Below are 17,607 nucleotides of genomic sequence, written 5' to 3'. Positions count from 1 at the left end.
TCACAGAGCCAGTCCAGATCCTGGAGAAATCCCAGCTTTAATTTCGAGATCCACCTAAATGCCTGGACCAGTAGCTGGCTTAGCCTCTCAGTAAGCCCTTGAAAGAGCCAGGCATCCCTGCCCCCTTCACAGCCCGACTCTCCAATAAGCGCAGGAGGAGCAGAGCAAAGAGCCAGTGACTGACAGTTACCACTCTCTGCTCAGTGAAGGGGAGAACTAAGCAATCAGAGGTCTTTGATCGCTCAGTTCCCAGTCTTAGAAGTGGCGGGGGACAAATGCAGCATTGGACCGATGCTGCATTCACCTAGGTGAGTGTAAATTAAATATATATTTTTTTTGTACAATCTTCTCTACAAACGTCTTTTTGAAATCACTGTAACACTTGTGTGGGGCAGCACGTTTGTATGAATAGACACTACAAAGAACACATGAGAGCATTTATACTGTAAGGACATTTCACATCTAATCGAGAGAGGAAAAGCTGGTGATATAAATGAATTGAAATGCTCAATACACTATAGCACGGGTTAAACCTAGAGACAGGATTCATGACACCTTATACATATTAGCTGCTGGGAGGATCCCTGTAGCCTTTCAGGCTACTACAGTCACACTGGTCTGCATGGTAAAATGCGGCAAGTCACTCACAGGTAAATAATGCACGAGCGATTATGTGCGATCAGCCATGAAGAGCTGTGGGAGTTGTTAGCCTCCCATTGCTTTAAATGGGGCTTCCCGCCCACAGCTGATCGCTGGGAACCACAAATGGCCACATTTGCAGGTCTAAGTAATTTTGGCTACAAGCTCCATCTGTGCAGGCTAAAACTTTGTACACACGAGCTGAATGTCTGGCGACATCGGCATTCTGACAGAAGCCAGCCATTCAGAGGCGCATGACTGAAAAAGATCTGCCGATCGGCTCCCGATGGCCCTAACTGGAGTGTTCTGGCGGGGCTGCCTGGAGTGTTCTGGCGGGGGGGGGGCAATAGAATAGCAGGGGAGATTGCTGTACTAACATTGGATAGTTAGTACAGTGACTCCTCTTGAGCTGTCAGCCCTGCTGGTTTGAACGGAAAAAAAAACGACTAGTGTGTACTAGTTAAAAGATTATGGGCAGAGGCTGTGTCAGTTTAGTTGACTGACAACGATATCATAAGAATTATAGTAGAGCAGTGGCGGCCCGCCCATATGGGGTGCAGTGCTGCCACCCCCCTGATCCATACGTTTGGCCCCTAATCTACATGTAGGGCACTAGACGCATTGGATTCCAATGTTTTTTTTTTTTTTAGAAGCAAGTGATTAGAGCCAGAGGAACTGCACCCTGAGCCCACCTAGTTGTGTGATAATAGCAAATTAATATTCACTGTTGTCTTCCTGATTCTCCTCCCGACCAATCAGGAAGCGGGTCCTGAGACCTGAATGGCCAAGAGCAGATGCGATCCTCCGCTGAGGAGAAGAAGATGCAGGGGAAGCCACTGCGAAGCCGAGGAGGAGGAAGCACTGCCCGCAAACCTAGATAGGATAAGTGTGGGCCTGGATGGGCCGACGATCGAGCGACCCCCTCACAAGAAATGGAGTACCAGCCGCCGACCATCCACCATCGTCATCTTACTGAGTAGTAACATTCATTAATCCTCAGGGCACAGGGAACTTGATGGGAGAATATTAACATACATATTGCGGCTGCGCAGGGGGACGCAGGGGAATGGGTACTGTCGCCCACTCTGGTGTACCATGCGCTGCATTCCTCGGAGGTCACAAAGGGAATGATATCACAATGTTACCAGATGCTGCTAACAAGGCACTTGCGTGATCATCCCTGTAAAGCAATGCCAGTGGGAAAGAGACGTAGGTCAACTCACGGGAGAACAGTGGGAAGAAGCCCTGCAAGCTATAACCTTGTGTTCCTTAAATGTGGCGCAAAAAGTCTCCCAACTCTATATAATACTGAGAGCACATTACACACCGGTCAAACTTTACAAGATGGGCAGGCTAGCTGACCCCTTGTGTGGTAGGTGCAGGCAACATGGGGGGACCTCGTCCACCACCTGTGGCACTGCCCGAAACTCCACTGGTACTGGAAAGAGGTAATTGACACACTCAACGTGGTGTTTCAAACGCAGATACACACGGATTCCATATGCTGTATTCTAGGGGTCCTGGAGGATATGATTCCCGAGGAGCCGGTCAGAGTCGCAGTCTCCAGGGCACTATTCCAATTTCAAGAGTGCCTCGGGGGTGCTTTTTAAAACTTTCTCTGACATTCCTTTACTATTCGACTGGTCTCTAAAGTCTTTTTTTTAAATTTTTATTAAATAAGCCAGATGATTTTTCCTGTATTTATAGCCGCTACCACACTGAAGCATATGCCCTATAGTGATTGTTAGGTGAAGTGTGCCTGGCCAAGTTATCTCAAAAATTTATATACGACTAAAGGTTTGTGGACATCTGACCAATACACTATACAGCTATAGAAGTACAATATATTATTATTATTTTACAGAATTTATATAGTGCCAACAGTTTGTGCAGCACTTTACAATATGAGGGCAAACAGTACACTTACCATACAAATACATACAGGAGGGATCAGAGGACCCTGCTTGTTAGAGCTTACAATCTAGAAGGGAGTGTCAAGTGGAAACAAAAAGAAAATAACTGGGGGGGGTGAGCTGATGGAGAAAATGACAAAACAGTTGTTAGGTGTGGGTAGGGTAGGGTTCCCTGAAGAGGAGGGTTTTCGGGGATCATCTAAAAGCTAATAGAGTAGGAGATAAGCGGACAGATTGGAGTAAGGCATTCCAAAGGGATTGTAGAGGCTTTGGAAAAGTCCTGGAGGCGAGCATGGAAGGAGGTGACGAGGGAGCTGGAGAGCAGGAGGTCTTGAGAGGAACGAAGAGAAGAGTAGGTTGGTATTTAGAAACTAGGCTAATGATGTAGCTGGGGGCTAAATTGTGGATGGCTTTGTAAGTAGTTAGTATTTTGAATTTAATTCTTTGGCCGAGTGAAACCCAGTGTATTGGCTGAGTAGACCTGGCTCACGGTTAATGCTGCAATTCATCCAATAGCCTCAAATAACCAAGCTTATCAACCTTTTGTTTATGGAGTGCCACAAGTTTGGAAGTGTACTTATTTTTTGGCGCATTTTTCAAGCAACATTTATAGGACAGCCTATTGATTTCAATGGGCTGCTCTTCATGTGGATGAACGCAGCAAAGTCGTTTTTGGACAATTTTGCCATTTTATGGTTTCCATGTTTTTTTACTGCATATTTTGCTGCATGCTCACTTGTTTTTGCTCGCGAGAAAACGCACATTTCTGCAAAGGTCACATTGATTAGACACCCTATAGGATCACCGATCTTTGGGTCCATGCAGGATATAATACATAACTGTTATGCAATCCCATTTTACCTATGAACTATTGTTAATTTTTTAATCTATCCCTAAGCCCTTGTACACACGATCGGAAATTCCAATGTAATGTGTACGATCGGAGCCTTTTGTCGGATATTTCGACTGTGTGTGGTATGCATCGGACTGTTTCCGTCGGAATATCCGAATTTTCCAACTTGCCGGAAATATTTTCAGACAAAATGCTCCGATCGGACATACTCCGATCATGTGTAGAGAATTCCGATCGGACAAAGTGCCACGGATGCTCAGATCAAATTCCTACATCAAAGCTATTGGCTACTAGCCTGAACGTAGTCCCGTCGTAACGAAATAATGTCATCATGTTCTGAACGATCGGATTTTCCGACAACTTCGTCCGACCGTGTGTATACAACAGTTTCGGCCAAAATCCGTCAGACAAAATCTGACGGATTTGGTTGTCGGAATCTCCGACCGTGTGTACAAGGGCTTACAATTCTGTAAGGCTGGATTCACACCTATGCATTTTTTGTGCTTTTTGCATTTTGCAGATTTGCACTACAGTCCATTTAACATGGTTTCCTATGGAATACGTTCTGTAGTACTAATCTGCAAAATGCAGAAAGCACTAAAAATGCATAGGCGTGAATCCAGCCTAAGAAAGAAATGTGATAAAATAATTGAGGAAAGGGACAGTTGCTTTTATTATAATAGTCCGGGCCAAGAATGATGTCGTTTTTCCACAAATCTGAACACACATCTAAGGCCTGGTTCACACTTATGTGTTTTTTAGTGCGTTTTCAGTTTTGCAGAAACACACTACAGTCCATTCAACATGGTTTCCTATGGGTCACGTTCACATCTGTGCATTTTATGGAAAGGGACTTTTTTTGGCTTTTGGTTCCATAGACTTCAATGGATCAAAAATGTGTATTGAAAAACGAAAAATGCACCTGGCATATGCAAACTGCAACCTGCATAGATGTGAACCAGGCCTAAGAGTATGCATTTCTTTGCTGATTCACCAACACAAATAAACCATGTAAGCAACACAACTTACCGGTGTATCCTTCTGACTGGTCCCCTCACTCTTTTCATAGGAGTATGAAAACTTTGACCCAGACTTGGAAAGGGTAGTAACAGGCTCAGAAGAGAGTGTAGAAGAGCTTCCATATCCATTAGATGAGCCTCTTTTCTTCCCATAAATATCATTTGACTCATTAATGCTGGAAACATAGGAAATTCGGGAAGGTCCATCTACATCAAATCGTGATCGTGTTTTTCCTGGGCTGTGGGGGTAGTAAGTATCGGAAGTTCGTAGTTCAGAGAGCCCAAGGGATAGGTTTGTGTGACTAAATGATTTTTTGCGTGATAGGGAGGTGGTGGGGTAAGTGGGAAGAGTGGTGTTGTATCCATAGGAATAGCCATTTGTAATGTATTTTGATGAAGAGCGTGGTAATAGATCTGTCCTTTTGGTGGTTGGATCCAGACAGGGAAGACTTCTATCCAGATCGTGGTAGGAGCGCAAGGGAGAGCTGGAGTAGTATGAACTACTCAAACTTGATTTAAAGGGTACGTTACTGCGATCGCTGTACGAAGAGCTGAGGTTGGAGGAGTAGGAGCCATAGCCAGCATAACTCTTAGCGTAAGAAGGGTCTATATATCTTTTATAGGTAGATGAAGAATGGGCCATGCTGGAGATGAATACGTATAAGAGAAGACTCCGACTTGAACTGTGGGAAGACAAAATCAGCATGTTAGGAAAGTGATTGAGGAATCATAACTTTTAAAAAGGTACAACACAGAAATAGTATTGGAATGCCTACTCTAAAAAAAACTGCACATTGGCCTTGACCACTTCAGCTTCACCTTTTTGCCCAGGCCAATTTTCAGCTTTCAGCACTGTCAAGCCCCCATACACACTATCAGTTTTTCTGCTGAGTTTTTCCTTCAGATTTACCAAAACCATATACGGTATTTTTCGCTCCATAAGACACACCTGACCATAAGACACACCTAGCTTTTAGAGCTTGAAAACAAGAAAAAAAATATTCTGAACCAAATGGTGTACTAAAATATTTTCCAGTGCCCATGAAATGCAGAGTGACCATTACCATAGAAAATGCAGAGTGACCATTACCATGGAAAATGCAGAGTGACCATTACCATAGAAAGTATTGGAGGGTATTGGCAGGGTATTGCAGAGCATTGGCAGGGTATGGCAGAGTATTGGCAGGGTATTGCAGAGTAATGGCAGGGTATGGCTGTGACTACACTTGTCACAGAGCAGCGCTGTGGGCACTACAGATGCAGCCGACAGCGCTGCTGCAATTCGATCTCTCCCCTCCACTGTGCAGATCTGTACACAGAGGGGAGAGAGGAACCGTCATCATGACGGATCATTTGACGGAGCAATCACATTGCAAACGGCGGGTGCACCAAGATGGCCGCCGCTCCGGAGCTAGGCCGAAGCCGCGGCCTTTCCGGAGCGTGGTGGGGGGGGGGGGGGGGGGGCGGTGCCAAGTGCATATTTGCACCATAAGATGCAGACACATTTTCCCCCATATTTCTGGGGGAAAAAAGTGCGTCTTATGGTCCGAAAAATACGGTAATATGAGGTCAAACCTTAGGAGTTTCAATTTGTATGCAATCAGGCAGGCCCTTGCACTACATGGTTTTGGTAAACCTGAAGGAAAAACTCAGCAGAAAAACTGATAGTGTGTATGGGGCTTCACACTTTGAATGGTAAAAAAAATACCCAAATCAGAGTATAATATATAGTCTGTAGTAAAGTTATAGAATCTACCATCTATGATATATATATATATAAATAGTCTATACACCACTGTTAACATGTCAGGTTTCTGTGATGTAAAAAAATGAGACAAAGATAAATAATTTCAGATTTTTTCCACCTTTAAAGTGACCTATAAACTGTACCACTCAGTGAAAATGAAGTTCAATGCTTCAGAGCATGTGTCTAATTGTTTGCGAGCATGCGTAGGAATTTTGCGCATCAGAATTGGTACAGACGATTGGAATTTCCGATCGGAACTTTTTCTGACCGAAAAATTGAGAACCTGCTCTCAATCTTTTGCTGGCGGGAATTCCACCAGCAAAAGTCCGATGGGGCATACACTCGGTCGGAATTTCCGACCAAAAGCGCTCATCAGACTTTTGCTGGTGGAACTTCCGATCATGTGTATGGGGCATAACACTAATACTTTGTTGAAGCACCTTTTAATTTTATTACAACACTTTTGGGTAAGAGTCTATCAGCATGGCACATCTCGACTTGGCAATATTTGCCCACTCTTCTTTGCAAAAACATTCCAAATCTGTCAGATTGCGAGGGCATCTCCTGTGCACAGCCCTCTTCAGATCACCCCACAGATTTTCAATCGGATTCAGGTCTGGTCTCTGGTTGGGCCATTCCAAAACTTTCATCTTCTTCTAGTGAATCCATGCCCTTGTTGATTTGGATGTATGTTTTGGGTTGTTCTAATGCTGAAAGGTGAAGTTCCTCTTCATGTTCAGCTTTCTAGCAGAAGCCTGAAGGTTTTGTACCAATATTGACTGGTATTTGGAACTGTTCATAATTCCCTCTACCTTGACTAAGGCCCCTGTTCCAGCTGAAGAAAAACAGCCCCAAAGCATGATGCTGCCACCACCATGCTGCACTGTGAGTATGGTGTTCTTTTGGTGATGTGCAGTGTTGTTTTTGATCCAAACATATCTTTTGGAATTATAGCCAAATAAGTTCAACCTTGGTTTAATCAGACCATAGCATATTTTTCCACATGTTTTTGGGAGACTTCAGATGTGTTTTTGCAAAATTTAGCCGGGGCTTGGATGTTTTTCTTCGTAAGAAAAGGCCTTTGTCTTGCCACTCTACTGGAGGGATGGTGTGATGGTGACAGCAGGTGAAAGTGGCAGGAGGGATGGTGTGATGGGGCAAGAGGGTTGGGATAATGGAGGCAGGAGGGGATGGTGTGATGGAAACAGGAGATGATGATGTCATGGAGAAAAGAGGTGATGGAGACAGGAGGTGATGGAGGGATGGTGTGATGGTGACAGGAGGTGATGAAGGGATGGGGAAAGGAGGTGAAGAAGGGATGGTGTGATGAGGACAGGAGGGGATGGAGGGATGGTGTGATGGGGACAGGAGGTGATGGAGGGATGGTGTGATGGGGACAGGAGGTGATGGAGGGATAGTGTGATGGGGACAGGAGGTGATGGAGGGATGGTGTGATGGGGACAGAAGGTGATGGAGGGATGGTGTGATGGGGACAGGAGGTGATGGAGGGATGGTGTGATGGTGACAGGAGGTGATGTAGGGATGGTGTGATGGGGACAGGAGGTGATGGATGGATGGTGTGATGGGGTCAGGAGGTAATGTAGGGGTGGTGTGATGGTGATGGAGAGATGGTGACAGGAGGTGATGGAGGGATGGAGATGGGGGGGGGGGGGTAATGGAGGGATGGAGACTAGAGGGATGGAAACAGGAGGTGATGGAGGTCTTTATAATTAAGTACATACATTCTGGTGATCCTAGTGGCTATCAGGAATTTCCCCTCGCTTTCTGTGGTGGTTATAGAACAGAAATTAAGGGGAAATCCCTCCAGTTGGATGGGGACAGGAGGTGATGGAGGGATGGTGTGATGGGGTCAGGAGGTGGTGTGATGGGGACAGGAGGTAATGGAGGGATGGTGTGATGGTGATGGAGAGATGGTGACATGAGGTGATGGAGGGATGGAGATGAGGAGGTGATGGAAAGATGGAAACAGGAGGTGATGGAGACAGGAGGTCTTTATAATTGGGGACATACATTCTGGTGATCCTTTTGGCTACCAGGAATTTCACCTCACTTTCTGTGGTGGTTATAGAACAGAAATTAACCACTTTCAGACCGGACCATTTTGCTGGTCAATGACCAGAGGTCTTTTTACAATTTGGCACTGCGCTGCTTTAACTGGTAATTGCGGGGTCATGCAATGTTGTACCCAAACAAAATTCGCGTCCTTTTCTTCCCACAAATAGAGCTTTCTTTTGATGGTATTTGATTGCCTCTGCGATTTTTATTTTTTGCGATATAAACGTAAAAAGACCGCAAATTTTGAAAAAAAATGATATTTTCTACTTTTTGTTATTAGAAAAATCCAATAAACTCAATTTTAGTCATACATTTAGGCCAAAATGTATTCAGCCACATGTCTTTGGTAAAAAAAAAGTCAATAACTGTATATTTATTGGTTTGCGCAAAAGTTGTCACATCTACAAACTAAGGTACGTTTTCTGGAATTTACGCAGCTTTTAGTTTACGACTGCCTATCTAATTTCTTGAGGTGCTAAAATGGCAGGGCAGTACAAACCCCCCCCCAAATGACCCCATTTTGGAAAGTAGACCCCCTAAGGAAATTGATAAGTGGCATGTTGAGCCCATTGAATATTTTATTTTTTTGCCTCAAGCGATTGAATAATGACAAAAAAATATATTTTTTTTTTTACACAAAGTTGTCACTAAATGATATATTGCTCACACATGCTATGGGCATATGTGAAATGACACCCCAAAATAAATTCTGCTGCTTCTCCTGAGTACGGGGATACCACATATGTGGGACTTTTTGGGAGCCTAGCCGCGTACGGGGCCCCGAAAGCCAAGCACCGCCATCAGGCTTTCTAAGGGCGTACATTTTTGATTTCACTTCTCACTACCTATTACAGTTTTGAAGGCCATAAAATGCCAAGATGGCACAAACCCCCCCCAAATGACCCCATTTTGGAAAGTAGACCCCCTAAGGAAATTGATAAGTGGCATGTTGAGCCCATTGAATATTTTATTTTTTTGCCTCAAGCGATTGAATAATGACAAAAAAATATTTTTTTTTTTTTACACAAAGTTGTCACTAAATGATATATTGCTCACACATGCTATGGGCATATGTGAAATGACACCCCAAAATAAATTCTGCTGCTTCTCCTGAGTACGGGGATACCACATATGTGGGACTTTTTGGGAGCCTAGCCGCGTACGGGGCCCCGAAAGCCAAGCACCGCCATCAGGCTTTCTAAGGGCGTACATTTTTGATTTCACTTCTCACTACCTATTACAGTTTTGAAGGCCATAAAATGCCAAGATGGCACAAAACCCCCACAAATGACCCCATTTTAGAAAGTAGACACCCCAAGCTATTTGCTGAGAGGCATGTTGAGTCCATGGAATATTTTATATTTTGCCACAAGTTGCGGGAAAATTACAAACTTTTTTATTTTATTTTATTTTTTCACAAAGTTGTCACTAAATGATATATTGCTCACGCATGCCATGGGCATATGTGAAATGACACCCCAAAATAAATTCTGCTGCTTCTCCTGAGTACGGGGATACCACATATGTGGGACTTTTTGGGAGCCTAGCCGCGTACGGGGCCCCGAAAACCAAGCACCGCCTTCAGGCTTTCTAAGGGCGTTACAGTTTTGAAGGCCATAAAATGGCAAGATGGCACAAACCCCCCCAAATGACCCCATTTTGGAAAGTAGACACCCCTGAATTTAGGGGTACACTAGTGAGACTAGGTAATAAATGGCGGGTGCCCTGAAACTATAAAAAAATAACTAACCAACCAGCGTCACCTGTAACAGTTATATGGTGATCACTGGTGAAAGGGTTAACTAGGGGGCAATCAGGGGGCTTTATGCGGTAGTATATGGGGGTCCCTGGCGCTATAAAAAGCTGCGGCGAACCTAAATACCTACCTGCCTAACTAGCGTCACCTGTGACACTAATACAGCGATCAGAAAAACGATCGCTTATTAGGCTGGGTTCACACTGGAGCGATGCGGGAACGCCACGAATCCGCAGCGGGTTCCCGCATCGCATGCCTCCCGGCGGCAGTTCACACTGCCCTATGCGAACTGCTGGGAGTGTCAGTGAAATGTTAATGACACCCCCAGATCAGTTCGCATATCGCAGTGCGATCTGCAAACTCGGATCGCATGGTGTGAACACCCATACGATCCGATTCTGCTGCGGACCAAAAAAAGGGTCCCGTGCGAATTTGCGGCGAATGGCTGAACTCGAATCGCACAGAGATCGGATGTGATTTGCACTGCAGTGCGGTGCGAATCACATCCGTTCTCATAAACCGCTGCAATGTGAACCCAGCCTTAGTGACACTGGCGACGGGGGGTGATCACGGGGTTAAACCTTTATTGGGGGGGTTAGGGGGGTACATTAGAACTAAAGGGGGCTAACCCTAACTGCCCTAACAGTTATTACAGTCACAAATGACACCAATGCAAAAAAAAAAAAAAAAATGCAATTGGTGTCACTGTGACTGGGGGGGCAAGGGTAATTGGGGGGTGATCGGGGGGTAAAGGGGGGGGTGTGAGTGTGCCTGGCATGTTCTACTGTGAAGTGTTGTGTTGGTGCAACTCACCGATCCTCTCTCCTCGGTGCCGGAACAAAAATACCGACACGGAGGAGAGATTACATCACTTCCTCTCCTGTGTTTACATTACAGGAGAGGAAGTGATGCAATGCTTCACTCCCATTCGTCAGGAGCGATCGTGAGGGGGTGGCCATGAATGAATGGCCACCCCCTCATCCCGGATCGCTCCTGCACGGATACCGACCGCCGCTGGCACCGGGGGGGGCTCGATCGGGCCCCCCACCCGCGGGAAGGCAGGGACGTACAGGTACGCCCATATGCCTGCCCGTGCCCTTCTGTCGACGTACATCGTCGTGCGGCGGTCGGCAAGTGGTTAAGGGGAAATCTCTCCAGGTGGACATAGGTGACAAAAACTGATGGACTAAATAATCCACCCTTATTATATTGAAAATAACAGAAATATATTTTTATACCTTAAATTACATTGCAATGTACTTGTTTGTAGCCTAAATACTTAAATTTGCTGTATTTTTGTAACTTTTGTAAAATGCCAGTAAAAACGTGCTGTGCCAGTAAATTTTGGGTGTCGTGCCAGTAAATTTCAATCTGGTAGGTTGGCAACACTGATAAGGGTGGCTGTGCATATTTTATATTTGAACTTTACAAAATGATTGGACAAAATTCCTTATAGACAGTAATTAGGTATAAGCAGGCCTTTTTGTCCTGAACCTTAATGCTGAAGCTAATGCTGTATTACTTGGACACTTTTTGCCTTTGAACACCAGGCACTAGAAAGTTGTCACTACCACTGTCAGGTGGATTGATCTCTACCCGATAGTAGACCTATAGTCCTGATCCGATGTTGAACGTCATCAGACCAGGAGAGAGAGCCAAGTGGGAGAATCAGATGAGGAGCAGGTAAATAAACTTGGCTGAGTGGGGGAACTGCAAGCAAACTATCAATAGCTGGGAGGAGTGTGATTGACCCTGGTTCACGTCATGCAATTCTGTAATTCTAAAAAAATCATAGAATCATAGGGGAGGGGGGGGGGGGGGGATCAGGGACACTGACTGACCACCAAAGTGTGCGTCTGATCACCAACGCAAGAGGGGGAGCTAACTATCATTGACAACCAGTGTGTGGGGGGAGGAGGTAAATGCACTTGCACTCACCACCAATGCAGTGGAGAAGGAAGAGGTTTATTAACACTGCTACCTGACCACCAATGAGTATGTGTAGTGGGTTAACAGCACTGCCACTGACCATATTAGTCCAGTAATCCATGACCTTAGTCTGCTTGTCTTCAGCAAACTGTTTGCAGGCTTTCTTGTGCATCTTTAGAAGAGGCTTCCTTCTGGGACGACTGCCATGCAGACCAATTTTATGCAGTGTGCGATGTATGGTCTGAGCACTGACAGGCTGACCCCCCACCCCTTCAACCTCTGCAGCAATGCTGGCAGCACTCTGTATATGACTCTGAGCACGTGCACTCAGCTTCTTTGCTCGACCATGGCGAGGCCTGTTCTGAGTAGAACCTGTCCTGTTAAACCGCTGTATGGTCTTGACTACTGTGCTGCAGCTCAGTTTCATGGTCTTGGCAATCTTCTTATAGCCAAGGCCATCTTTATATAAAGCAACAATTTTTCAGATCCTCAGAGAGTTCTTTGCCATGAGGTGCCATGTTGAACTTCCAGTGACCAGTATGAGAGAGTGAGAGCGATAACACCAAATTTAACACACCTGCTACCCATTCAGACCTGAGACCTTGTAACACTAATGAGTCACATGACAACGGGGAGGGAAAATGGCTAATTGGGCCCAATTTGGACATTTTCACTGGGGGTGTTTTTGCCAGCGGTTTAGACATTAAAGCGGAGGTCCACCCTAAAGTGGACCTTCCGCTCATTGGAATCCTCCCCCCCTCCGGCGCCACAATTGGCACCTTTCAGGGGGGAGGGGGTGCAGGTACCTGTACAGTACAGGTATCTGCACCCACTTCCGGCATAGCTATCTACGGAAAGGGGCGTAGATTCTGCAGAATCCACGCCCCTTTCCGAAAGTCCCCCGCTGCCTGCTGGGAAACACATGGATCCCAGAGACAGCGGGGACCATCCTTATTGCGCAGCGCGACTCGCGCATGCGCAGTAGGGAAAAGGGAAATGAAGCCGAAAGGCTCCACTTCCTGATTCCCATACCCAAGATGGCGGCGGCAGCACCCGAGAGACGATCAAGAGATCGGCTTTGGGTGCCGACATCGCGGGCGCGCTGGACAGGTAAGTGTCACTATTTTGGCAGCGCTGCTATCAATCTGCAGTATTTGTAGCTGCTGGCTTCTAAAAAAAAAAAACGCGGACTCCCGCTTTAATGGCTGTGTGTTGAGTTATTTTGATGGAACAGTAAATTTACACTGTTATACAAGCTGCAAGATCACTACTTTACATTGTAGCAAAGTAACATTTCTTCAGTGCTGTCACGTGAAAAGATATAATAAAATATTTACAAAAATGTGAGGGGTGTACTCACTTTTGTGAGATTTTTTTTTATTTGCTATAATGCCACAAAAATGGGATTACACTTTGAGTAATAATTACAGGTCTTCTCCCCACCCCGAGCTTGTGACTTGGCAGTGAGGGTTATTTCACACATTGTGCAGTGACAGATGTTTCACTGAAGTGTAAAATGCCTGTCAGCCTGTCATTGCAAGGAAACAATTGTTTCCTGTGTATCCTATTCACACTGTAAGACAGCCCAGAGCTGCGCTGCAGCATGCTGTGCAGAATCACATGGCAATGTACAGAAGCACAGTGCATGAAGCTGCAATACAACACAACAAATGAAGTTTAGGTTACAGTGGTGTAGTGGGTTGCACTTTTGCCTAGCAGTACAAAGTGTCGCTGGTTCCAATCCCAACCATGGCTCTACCTGCCTGGAGTTTGCATGGTCTCCCTGTGCCTATGTGGGTTCCTCTGGGTACTCCGGTTTCCTCCCACACTCCAAAGACAAACTGGTAGGTTAATTGGCTTCTGTCTAAAATTGGCCCTAGTATATGAATGTGAGTTAGGGACCGCATAGTTGCCAACTGTCCCGAATTTCCCGGGATATTCCCGGGATTAGGACATTTGTCCCGAATTAATTTTGTCCCGGGAAATTCGGTTTGTCCCGGGAAATTGAATGTCTCCGCCGGCCGCCATTTTTAAGAAGACCAGAAGTTGGTCTACAATAGAGTACCTGCGGCGCCACAGTTAAATGTCTCCGGGCGGCAACGGCGGCATTATGTCGGGGGCCAGTCTGTCACTGTGGATGTCGGGACGGGGGCCAGTCGGATGTCGGGGGCCAGTGGTATGATAATGACGGGGGCCAGTCTGTCACTGTGTGGATGTCGGGGGCCAGTGGTATGTCAGGGGCCAGTCTGTGGATGTTGGGGGCCAGTCTGTGGATGTTGGGGGCCAGTGGTATGTTGGGGGCCAGTCTGTGGATGTCGGGGCCAGTCTGGAGATGTGGGGGTCGGTCTGTGGAGTATGTGGGGGCAGGTCTGTGCAGGATGTGGGGGGGGGCGGTCTGTGGATGTGGGGGGGGGGCAGTCTGTGGATGTCAGAGGGGCACCAGATGTAAGGAGGGGCTCCACTGATGGACACAGATGTGAGGAAGGTACCTCTGATGGGGCACCTGATGCAAGGACAGACTCCGCTTGGGACACCTGATGGCATCTGGTAGCAGGCAACGTGGCTAGTGACACGCTCATGGCTCCCACTGATTCTGCATTATGGTGAGTTGAATGATTTAATTTCATATTACAATGTAATAATAGAAATAATACGCTTCAGTCATCCTGACACCATAACAATCATGGCGCTGGGATGATTGAAGCGCCAACACCAGGTATTTTGAGTATCTTTATCTGCTGATTGTCAAACTCTGGAAAACACATATTGCTATTGTGGTGTAGGATCAGGGAGCTGCTGTCCCTCCTTTCCCTCTCCCCCCCTCCTTTCCCTCTCCATCCCCCTCCTTTCCCTCTCCATCCCGCATTCATCTCATAGGATGCATTAAGGCGAAAAAACACGAACCTTTACAACCCCATTAACCACTTCCCGACCGGCACGTCGACAGAATGGCACGGACAGGCAAATGGGCGTACCTGTACGTCCCTTTAAATTTGCCACTGTGCCATTGTGTGCACGCCGCTGTCAGCACACGTGTCGGTTGGGATGGCCATGACTCGGATTGCCGCGGGGATACTCGTGATCGTCTCACGGGGAGGAAGAATAGGGAGATGCTAATGTAAACAAGCATCTCCCCTTTCTGCCTAGTGACAGTGTCACTGATCTCTGCTCCCTGTCATTGGGAGCAGAGATCAGTGACGTGTCACACACAGTCACGCCCCCCCCACACAGTTAGAAACATGCCCCAGGACACACTTAACCCCTACACTGCCACCTAGTGATTAACTCCTTCACTGCCATTGTCATTTACACAGGAATCATTTGTATGCATGTGTATAGCACTGATTGCCGTATAAACGACAATGGTCCCAAAATGTGTCAAAAATGTCTGATGTGACCGCCATAATATCAGTCATGATAAAAATCGCTGATTGCCGCCATTACTAGTAAAAAAAAAATGTATTAATAAAAATGCCATAAAACTATCACCTTTTTTGTAAACGCTATAACTTTTGCGCAAACCAATCAATAATCGCTTATTGCGATTTTTTTTAAACCAAAAATATGTAGAAGAATACGTATTGGCGTAAGCTGAGGAAAAAAAATGTTTTTTTTTATATATTTTTGGGGGATATTTATTATAGCAAAAAATCTTCAAAATTGTCATTTTGTTTGTTTATAGCACGAAAAATAAAAGCCGCAGGGGTGATCAAATACCACCGAAAGAAAACTCTATTTGTGGGTAAAAAAGGACGTAAATTTTGTTTGGGAGCCACATTGCACGATCGCGCAATTGTCAGTTAAAGCGACGCAATGCAGAATCGCAAAAAGTGCTCTGGTCTTTGGCCAGCAAAATGGGCCGGGGCTTAAGTGGTTAAGGCTCCTTTCACACTGGGGCGGTGAGTGCGTCGGCGGTAAAGCGTCGCTATTTTTAGTGGCACTTTACCGTCAACTTTAAGGCGCTATTTTGCTTTTACCCCCCGCTAGCGGCCGAGAAAGGGTTAAAACCACCGCAAAGCGCTGCTGCAGCAGCGCTATGTTGGCGGTATAGCCGTGCTGCCCATTCATTTCAATAGGCAGGAGCAGTTTAGCAGCGGTGTATACACTGCTCCTTCACTACTCCAAAGATGCTGCTTGCAGGAGTTTTTTTTAATGTCCTGCAAGTGCACCGCTCCAGTGTCAAAGCACTCAGGCTTCCACACTGGAGAGACAGGAGCGGCGCTATGCAGGCGTTATGTTTAGCGCTGTGGCGCCTGTAAAGTGCCTCAGTGTGAAAGGGGTCTAAGCGCTGCAGCAGCTGTTCCCTCTAGTGTGAACCCAGCCTCAAGGAAAAGCAGACAGCTGATGAGCTCATCCCTCTGTCAATCTAATTTCTCTTTTTATCAATATGCTCCTTGCTAGAATCTAAATTGATTGTATATTTGAAGAAGAGGCACAAGAAGCCAATGTGTTTGTACAAAGTTATGTGCCAGGGGTTGCCCAAAACACTCACGCACACAGATGCATGTTCTGAATGCAGTTAGTCTCTCATGCTTCATGAAACCAACAACACACAAGTGCATACAGACACATTTTCTAACTGCTGTCTGCGGGCAGAACAGGGAAAGTCAGTCAGCGGGCGGGACAGTCAGCTTGTGAGGGGGCTAGTGGGCGGGGTGGCAAGTGACAATCCGCAATCTGTGGCATGTGGCGTTGTGGCAAGTGACAATCCGTAATGTGTGACATTGTGGCAAGTGACAATCCGCAATGTGTGGCAGGTGACTTTGTGGCAAGTGACAATCTGCAACAGGTGGCAGGTGGCATCGTGGCAAGTGACAATCCACAACGTGTGACATCATGGCAAGTGACAATCCACAATGTGTGGCAGGGGACATCGTGGCAAGTGACAATTCGCAACATGTGGCAAGTGACAATCCGCATCTGAAGGAAGGTGACGTTGGCAAGTGACACGCTCAGGGCTCCCACTGATTCTGCATTATGGTGTGAAATATTTTATTTTATATAACAATGTAATAATATTCTATCATATATAATGTGTAGAACCATGACAGGTCCTCTTTATACTTATATATACACGTATAGTGCCATGACAGGTCCTCTTTATACTCCTATAAATGAATGGAGCCATGACAGGTCCTCTTTATACTCCTATATATGTAAACAACCTTAACAGTTATAAAATAATGGATGTGGGGGTATTTTGGTGGGCATAATTTTTCTTGGGGGGGGGGGGGGGTTGCAGCATTTCATTCTTGGTACCAGGCAGCACAATGTCTTGGGCTGGCACCTAACTAAGGTACTTACCCTGCTTGCTTTTAACAAAATACATTGATGTAATATTGATTATTGAGTGCATTCATTTGTCTCTTGTTTGTCTGTATTGAATTTAGCTTTAAAAATAATTTGGATGTAACTCATATCAATTTGACTTGGTATCAACCTTTTGGAATATGCTGTACAACAAAACACAGACTGGGAGAAGGAGGGGTAGACCTTGCAGTAAATCAGGTGTCCTGCATTCAGTGACAAGGAACATGCTGACAAGTGGAGGCTGGGGGCGAGGAGGTGCCCTAGTTATGATGCTTAAAGTAGAACTATAGGCAAAACTTTTTTTTTTTCATTTTGGATAGAATAAGGGAGGGTTATGACCCCTGTCAGGATTTTTTTTTTTTGCC

At 45.8% G+C, this 17,607-nt stretch overlaps 1 protein-coding gene across 2 annotated transcripts in view; it reads right to left on the bottom strand.

Annotated features, from left to right (window-relative positions):
* The window catches only part of LOC143934082 (ubiquitin carboxyl-terminal hydrolase 2-like), a 162,501-nt gene that overhangs the window by 100,177 nt on the left and 44,717 nt on the right, over window positions 1–17,607 (bottom strand). For both annotated transcript variants that reach the window (XM_077457388.1, XM_077457389.1), the window contains exon 2: window positions 4,435–5,107. In XM_077457388.1, the coding sequence (XP_077313514.1) occupies window positions 4,435–5,067 (633 nt within the window). In that variant the 5' untranslated portion in view covers window positions 5,068–5,107. The remainder of the gene's footprint in view (window positions 1–4,434; window positions 5,108–17,607) is intronic.

The sequence above is a fragment of the Lithobates pipiens genome, unplaced genomic scaffold (genome assembly GCF_037356315.1).
Source record: "Lithobates pipiens isolate NorthernLeopardFrog02 unplaced genomic scaffold, aLitPip1_a1.2 Scaffold_27, whole genome shotgun sequence".
Lineage (NCBI taxonomy): Eukaryota > Metazoa > Chordata > Amphibia > Anura > Ranidae > Lithobates > Lithobates pipiens.
The sequence above is the reverse complement of the archived record's forward strand: the minus strand, read 5'-3'. Positions and strand labels throughout refer to the sequence as shown.